General features: G+C 38.9%; 1 protein-coding gene across 1 annotated transcript; it reads left to right on the top strand.

The window, feature by feature from the left end:
- Positions 1-3,344: 3,344 nt before the first annotated feature.
- On the top strand, positions 3,345-4,009 carry LOC111238853 (C-C motif chemokine 4 homolog). Its single transcript, XM_022768561.1, has 3 exons — positions 3,345-3,459; positions 3,545-3,671; positions 3,834-4,009. The coding sequence occupies exons 1-3, from the start codon at positions 3,399-3,401 to the stop codon at positions 3,940-3,942; spliced, it is 297 nt and encodes a 98-aa protein (XP_022624282.1). The 5' UTR covers positions 3,345-3,398; the 3' UTR covers positions 3,943-4,009.
- Positions 4,010-9,064: the final 5,055 nt, after the last annotated feature.

The raw sequence follows: 9,064 nt of genomic DNA, 5'->3' as shown, positions 1-9,064 counted from the left end.
GTGCATTCTGTTTGCTCGGGTTTATCTTCCTACAGGTAGAAAATAAAATTTGCAACGCCTGTGGTCAAGCCTGTGAGGAGGTGAACCAATGTGGCAAAGCTGGAACTATTGGTCTGCATTCATCTTTTTTTTTTTTTTTTTTTTTTAAATATATGTATCTATCTTTCACCTACATGATTGTACATGTAATAGTCATGTGTTTATGTTTATTTATCTTAATTCGGTTTTGTTGTCCATGTTTTTGCTGTATATCCATGTGTATCTTCCTGAATGTTGTTATTGGGGCTGTATGTAGGCCTATAAGTACACTGAGGGCCAATGGAAACCAGAGTCATATTCCTTGCATGCACAAACATACTTGACCAATAATTCTTATTCTGATGTGTCAGAATCAGAAACCATAGTAAACAGGATGTTCATTTGTTAAAATTAGCTACACAGTTGTTCATGCTGCTATGATAACATCTCTCCCTTGACATTCAGCTGATGGAACCTGTTTTTGACGGTGATACAATCAATTTATATTATGTACACAGGTTTGTAGCAGGGTTCGGTGAGGACACTGTTTGTTTTCAGTATGTTTATTTATTTGATTTCTTTTTATTGAGACAGTAGCAGAGGTCAGATGTCATTTTAATATTAGTAAGTGAAGGCTGAATTACATCCCCACACAGAAATTTAATTTATGACATATATGTCCCTATATTATTATCACATATAGCCTCTGGATATATGAATATATAGGTTCATAACATGTATAAAATACTCATAGTAAAATTTGTGTATTAAAAATATCTATATGATCAATTTTACATGGTATAAGATGTTACTACCTTATATGTTAATGATATATATGGAACTTTACTGAGACAATATAATTATAAAAATTCTATATGCTCATATATGTTTTTCTAATTAATTTCTCATTAATTTTAAACATGTCTATCTTCACATTCTGGGAAAGTGACCTCAGACTCTTGGTCCCTGCTGTCTAAATATCAGGCTTTGGGATGGATATATATTTATATAACACGTCTAAAATATAAAAATGTGTGTAGTGGATGGGTTGCAGCCAAGGGTCTCAAGTTACAGCACAACTCACAGTAGGCCGGTCTCAACATTCTGCTCATGTCTGGGTTGATGTCGAAATATGACAATATTTAATCATCAAATTACATTCGTAGATGTAGTATCATTAGCTGTATAGCCATAGTGTATAGCCATAACATATTATTTCCCACCATTGCCAACTCACCACACAGCTCATTTCATTATTATTTTCATCTTTATGATTATTAATGTTGCATTTATTGTTAATTCATTTACAAGAGATCCATTGAATCAAAAGTCACAGCCTCTGATATGAGATTAATCACATTAATCAATGAAATAATTAATTGTTGTCCTCCCTGAGGACTGGTGCCCCCTTAACAATGAGTGCAAATTCTAAATTGTGGTGTTCACAAGTTCACATAAACATAGATATTTGTATGGGCTAGACATATATGTCAATATATGATATGATTTTTTACATATATATTTCCATTTTATATGTAGTATTTATGTCATATAGGAAATTCAAATTATGTACAAATATTACATTTGCGTATGGGGCAGTGAGATCCACTGCTAGACCACAGTATGTCATGGTGTACTGTGAGATACCTTATACACATGTTTGACATCTTTTGAGTGGCTCATGCATCTTGGGAAGAAGGAACTATTTACACCTGTCAATAGTTTTACACTTTTCTTATGCCGCCGCGCCACCGACAGTCAGAGTCAGAGCTATATTGTTTTCAGGTTGTTTGTTCTTTCCTCACAAAACACTTTTTAGCCATTACTCAAGACTTCACACAGCAATTATGACAGAATTTCCCACAAATGCTTCATATTTTCTATGACTCTTGATAAACAGGGATATAACCTGAAACTAATCTGAGAGGAGGAGGCAGACAACCATGAGGAGGGGATTCCAATTTTTTGAATGTGAAACTTTTCTTGAATATTTTGTCAAAGTCTTACATATCAGTAGTTTAGCTGAAACACATGTAATACATGCTTCTTTAATTGTACAGCATCTTCATTAGGAAGTTATATAAATAAAGTATGTTACAGGCTATAAAAAGCTCATTGCATTATAGTGACAGCCTGACACTATAGTGACAGTAATGCAAATAAATTACAGATGGTAAGCATGAGGAAATTGAATGGGTTGCACGAAAGTGATCTAAATAGGTCACAGCTGCACTGCTAAACATTGCCAAGCCTGGGTTTGTGTACACGTCTGAAAATAGCTGTGATAAGATCTTGTCTCATTTTGCTATCTCCATCACTTTGTGTGCGCAACACAGATTTGCATTAGTGGGGGAACTCCACTCGTGTTAAACTAGTCATGTAGTTTACTCTGGCGGAGGCAGAAACAATATGAGTTTGTGTCTGGTATTTTTTTTTAATCTTTATCTAGAATCATGTAGTCGTTTGATTAAAGGCATTTTTTATTAAAAAAAATTTAATTAGACCAAAACGTTTTGTAGTTGTTTGTTTGTTTGTTTTTTATTTTGTGTGAATAACCCTTTAAAATGAACACCATCAGCACCTGCACACTCACTCTTGCTGTGTGGTCAGTCCTCCAGGACTATAGAAATTGGAAGCTAACATATGTTTCATTTAAAAATCCACTAACCTGTAAACTGACTTTAGTAGTTTAGCTTCTCTGATCCTGTTTCCTTTTGTCGGTGGATTCACATCTGGATTAATCTGCTTTGGGGAGTCGGTGCAAAATTAAGATGCTGGGCCACTATTTACCCCACATTACTGCCACTTGCATTTTGTACAACATTTCTATGCTTTCTTAGAATTGCTAGGGGGTAAATGTGATTTCATGCATTAATCTATGAGTATAAAATACTACAGCCATTAAAACTATATAATGAAGACTTTGACTTCGACACTGTATGTACTCTCTTATAGACAAGACCTCAGGGTCAAGACCCACCTTGAGGCCCCTGGCTTATCAGTTGATGTGCTCTAGTGGTGACAAAATGTTCACTGAATCTGAGTATTATCCAAATAAAATGTGTATCTGTTCTCTTTGTGTGCTCTTTGTAGTTGTTGAAAACTCCAGTCTGTGATGAAAATTCCACCAACTCAATAAAAACCAAGATGTAAAGATAAATGCTGCACATGTTCTTCCATTGTCGGTGGCACAAGAGATTAGATCTAAAAAAACAGTAACTTCCCTTCTAGAGCAGTGGAAAGCACGGAGGTGGGGGTAGGGGAAAAGATGACAAAAACTGGACAGGCTTTATATTGGATTGCAGAGCTAAGCGTCCATCACAGCAGAGAAGAAAAAAGACAAAGAACATCATCATCATCACCTTTTCGCTGACACCATCATGAAGACTTCTTGCTTCACTCTGGGGCTGCTGCTGCTGCTCACCGTCTGCCAAGCCATGCGTGAGTGCTCTCTGTTCCTTATCATCTTCAGAGTTTGCTCAGAGATGTGTTTCGCATTGACTTTATCCATTTCCCTTCCTTACAGCTAAAGCACTGCAGTACAACACAGCACCTGCGGACTGCTGCTTCAACTTTTATACACGTAGTTTACCATTAAAGTTCGTAATCAGCATAACCAAGAGCCACAGCTCCTGTCCAAAGCAGGCGTTCATGTAAGTTTTGGCTTTGAACTTTTGCTGTTTATTTCTTGTAACTGAAACAGTGAATAGAAGAATGCACGACCTGTGACCTTTAAGCTTTATCACAAGACCACAGAACAAAAGAAGGTGTATGTTTTTTTATGTTTTTTTTTGCATTGTCTGTATGTTTTACAGAGTCCACACTGTTAGAGGGAAACAGATCTGCTACAGCCAGACTTTCCAGTGGGTTCTAGATGTCTACAATCAGCTCCATGACAATAAAAGCAGCGGTCAGCAGCACTGAGGACGTATCATTGTATAATACGTACTATTATATGAATGCCTGGTTCTGCAGACATGAAGGCATACATACCAAGTCTTTGTATTTTAATAAAATTTGTATAGCTAAAATTAACTTTTGGTGGCTATGTGTGTTTTCTGAGTACACTATGCAATGACAAGGGTTAAACCATGTACTGTATATCTCAAGTTTCCAATCTACCTTTTTCGAATGATCAGATATGGATTAGTCAATGACCATGGGAATTAATTTCACCCAAAAAGAGTCTGTCAAGTCATGTCAAGGTTTGTGGTTAAGATGTGGTTTACTTTAGAAAACTAAAAACATTAATGTTAAAGAAATATTGCTGGTTAAAAGGAACCAACATTGATAATAATAATGATAACAATAATGATAATGATTTTATTTATAGAGCACTTTTCATACAAGAGATGTAGCTCAAAGGGCTTTACAATGAAAAAAAAAATCAGGTAGTATGATAAAATGAGGGCAGATTAAAGGACACTGAAATAGACAATAGAAAGACAAACGATGATAAAATACGTTAATGAAGATAAAAACAGAAACCAATAAAAATAATAAAATATAAGAGAATTAATTAAAAGCCAAGTTAAATAAATAGGTTTTCAGATTTTGTTCAAAAATGTTCACTGGCAGGGGCATAGTTAAAAAAAGCTTGTGTAAAATTATGTGTATTTAAAAGTCTGGTAGTAGAAGATCTGAGACCTCATAAAAGATTATAAAACCACTAAGAACCTGCAAAGTCTTTGTGGGTTAGGAATGGCTGTACTTTGGCAATATTTCTTAAATGACAAAAAGCTGTTTTGGTCGCCTTCTTTATATGTGAGTTAAAATTTTATTTGGAGTCTAAAATAATGCCTAGGTATGTCACTTCTGATTTAACCTCGGGGGCCAAGTGCCCAAGTTTATGAGAGAGTAAATCTGTCATGGTTTGTCCTCCATACATACCTGCCTTCAGTTGTTTTCCACTCACCACTCCCTTGCTCACCCCATCTGCCAACCACACCCACCTCGTCAGTCACTTCATTCACCTGTTCACTCAGCTGCAGCTCTTCAGCAATCAAGCCTGGTTAAAAGCTCCACTCTCCTCCACACTCACTGCCAGATTGTTCTTTGTTCCCATGAAAGACTTTCCAGCGTTTACTCTTCATCTGATCTCCCGGTTCCGACCCTGCCTGCTCCCGACCTACCCGCCTCGTCTCTGCCCTGGTAATTACTTCAGCCCTTCTGTTTTTGACCACGATTCTGCCTTGCCTCTCCCTGGTCTTCGTCTGCCTGTTCTCGGGGCTGCTCTGAGTCCTCCACCTCCGCTGCTGCAGCGTGTGAGTTCTCCTCGTTTCCCCATTGATCATCGCTGGGACAGAGTCCTCGTCTCGACCATTGTGAGTGTTCCTGTGTTACTCACCTGCTGGTTTTTCGGTCCTCTGCCTGGTTCCGACCTACCCTCTGCCAGGTACGGCTGCCTCATCCACAGCTTTATTCTGGGCCCTCGGATTTTCCCCAAGCCCCTCAAAGACTGCCATTCCCCTTTTGAATTGAACTGTGTTTATTTACCTGCATCTACTAACAATAAAAGTCATTACCAATCATCGGTTCTAGTCGGTGCTGCTTTTGGGTCCAAACCTCACCCATTACAAAATCTCTTATCTTGTGGGCCAATGAGAAGAATTTCGGTTTTATCTTCATTTAGTTTCAGGAAGTTGCTAATCAATCCAATTTTTTTTTTTACTACTGCCATGCCAGTGGTGAGGGTACAAAGGGCGTTATGATCATCATAAATTAAATTTTCACAGTTATGTAGATGATACACAGCTAACGTCGCGGGAGAATGATGCATATGACAGAGAGTGGTGGCACTTCACATATTAATGATATAAGAGAATTAGAGAACTAGAGAGCGTCAGGTATTACACGAACTCGCACCATGTGTGCTATCTATGTGCAGAGCCCACGCCCCAGCACAATTAGAGATAGTCATGCTATCTATATCGCTTATACTATTTACGCATGAGAGAGGGTCAACATCGCATGTTGCAGAGAAACTTGTCTATGCTTCTCTGCGGAGCCCTTGCTTGAGCTAGCATAGCGTCACCGTGTATCTTGCCATTGAGCCGCGCATTGTCGCTGAGTGATCCTCTTGCCTATGTGACATCAATCCATATCGGATGAGATGTCGGCGAATATCTCCGTGCTATCAGAGTATGTGTCTTTTCGTCTCATTTGAGATTTTACATAGCACATTTTTTTCTCATTATCCTGGGATTACATGTTCTAAAGCAACTGCATGTACAACACAGCACTCGCTGAACTGCGGCGTTGGAACAAAACAAATTGAGCAATTAACTAAATGTGAGCAGGTACTTGGGACTGACATAGGCTGCAGAGACTGACATGAACAGAGTCTCACCATCGCTTTTTCTATTGATCACTACGTAGTGTATACAGCGCATTAAGAGGTCTACGAAGATCACTATGTGTGGTTCACGATTTAACCTCTTGAAATGAAATAGACGAGCTTCTCACAGGTCATACTCGTTGGTGATATCAACTATCAAGCGGTCTCTCTAGGGTTCTGTATGTGCTATCATCGCGACTTGAATCTGTCGCTGCTCAGTTCACTCTTGCTGACTTGTATGAACCACTGCCGGGTATGTAATTTAGGAAGAGTTGCTAGAGGAACAGCTGATAGGACGCAAGGTTGGATTTTCAGGCTCTCTAACGAGCAGAGAGACCACATGCAATAGAAAGCTATAGACTTAGATAGGATTGATAGAATAAGTATGTTGTATAGTAGATTTCCTTTTTGTTTGTCACGCTCTCAGTTCTGTCTTGTATCGATCTATACGCAAGAGTCTCTATGCAGCTAGTTAGTATTTTTTAATCAGTGGTGAATACGCAGACACTTGGAGTGCTATAACAGCATGAGAGGTCTCAGTGCGCGCTTGGTATGTTATTTATGTTACCACCAACTCAAGATACCGCTATGTACATATATTGGCAGCAGCGGTCAGGCTCTATACTGTGTTATTGGCGGTAGATCTAGTCGGAATTGCTATGAGGTATAGATAGTCCGCCCTTACTATTATGATGAAGTCCTGGTTCTGCAGACTCGCTTCGTGTACACGGCATGTACATTGGCTATATATAATAGCGTATTGTATTGTTATATATTTTTAATTATTGGCTTGTTAATTGATGTCTCGAATATCATAGACGGAGGTCATTGGCTGGTTACTATTTAGTGTGGCTTTCTCGTAACATCACCAGGTGATATAGAGTTAGCAGGTTATACACACCTATATACGTAAGCTTGCATACTAGGAGAGGTCTTCGAGAGTTGCTTCATAAACATATCGCAACTTTTTCGAATGAATGCAGATATGGTGTCGAATTAGTGAATACATAATAGATACCAAATAAAATGGGGTTTATATATAATTATCGTTTAACTCAGATCCATGAGTTCTGCTAGCTTGATCTCAGCTAGCAGCATGTGATATATGTCGGTGCTGAGGAATGGGTTGGTGTCTTATAATGGTAAAGAACAGTGAATGGGTTTGAATCTGAGTGTGGAAATAGGTCTTGCATGGCCATAGGCGCTACATAAAGGTAACTAGGAACCACATTGATAATTAATTCATAAAGCCAACATCACAGCACTAAATATTTTTACCTTATGAGGGGATATTGTTGGTATATTTTATATTTGTTGTAAATAATCGTATATGAAAAGGAGGTGGGTCAAAATATAATCTTTAGAAGACCCTTAGAAACCTCTTATATACAAGAGATGTAGCTCAAAGGGCTTTACAATGAAAAAAAAAATCAGGTAGTATGATAAAATGAGGGCAGATTAAAGGACACTGAAATAGACAATAGAAAGACAAACGATGATAAAATATGTTAATGAAGATAAAAACAGAAACCAATAAAAATAATAAAATATAAGAGAATTAATTAAAAGCCAAGTTAATAAATAGGTTTTCAGAGATTTTGTTAAAAATGTTCACTGGCAGGGGCTATAGTTAAAAAAAGCTTGTGTAAAATTATGTGTATTTAAAAGTTCTGGTAGTAGAAGATCTGAGACCTCATAAAGAGTTATAAAACCACTAAGAACCTGCAAAGTCTTTGTGGGTTAGGAATGGCTGTACTTTGGCAATATTTCTTAAATGACAAAAGCTGTTTTGGTCGCCTTCTTTATATGTGAGTTAAAATTTTATTTGGAGTCTAAAATAATGCCTAGGTATGTCACTTCTGATTTAACCTCGGGGGCCAAGTGCCAAGTTTATGAGAGAGTAATATCTGTATGGTTTGTCCTCCATGGTCATACGCTGTTCTAGTTGTTTTCCACTCAATATGCCTCATTGTTGTTTCCACTCTACCACTCCTGCTCACTCTTTTCCCATCTGCCAACCACACCACCTGTCAGTGCACTTCATTCACCTGTTCACCTCAGCTGCAGCTCTTCAGCAATCAAGCCTGGTTAAAAGCTCCACCTCTCCTCCACACTCAACTGCAGATTGTTCTTTGTTCCGCATGAAAGACTTTCCAGCGTTTTACTCTTCATCTGACTCTCCGCGGTTCCGTTACCCTGCCTGCTCCCGACCTACCCGCCTCTCGGCTGCCCCGTCGTAATTCACTTCAGCCTTCTGTTTTTTGACCACGATTATTCTGCCTTGCCTCTCCCTGGCTTCGTCTGCCTGTTTCTCGGGGCTGCTCTGAGTCCTCCACCTCCGCTGCTGAGCGTGTGAGTTTCTCCTCGTTCCGCATTGATCATCGCTGGGACAGAGATCCTGCGTCTCGACGCATTGTGAGTGGTTCCTGTGTTACTCACTTGCTGGTTTTTTCGGTCCTCTGCCTGGTTCCGACCATACCCTCTGCCAGGTACGGCTGCCTCATCCACAGCTTTGATTTCTGGGCCCTCGGATTTTCCCCAGCCCCCTCAAAGACTGCCATTTCCCCTTTTGAATTGAAACTGTGTTTATTTACCTGCATCTACTTAACAATAAAAGTTCATTACCAATCATCGTTCTTAGTCGGTGCTGCTTTTGGTCCAAACCTCACCCATCTTACAAAATTCTCTTATCTTGTGGCGCCATGAGGT

The sequence above is a fragment of the Seriola dumerili genome, unplaced genomic scaffold (assembly GCF_002260705.1).
Source record: "Seriola dumerili isolate Sdu_G_001 unplaced genomic scaffold, Sdu_1.0 BDQW01001690.1, whole genome shotgun sequence".
In the NCBI taxonomy this organism is placed as follows: Eukaryota; Metazoa; Chordata; class Actinopteri; order Carangiformes; family Carangidae; genus Seriola; species Seriola dumerili.
This window is presented reverse-complemented; position numbering and strand designations above follow the sequence as displayed.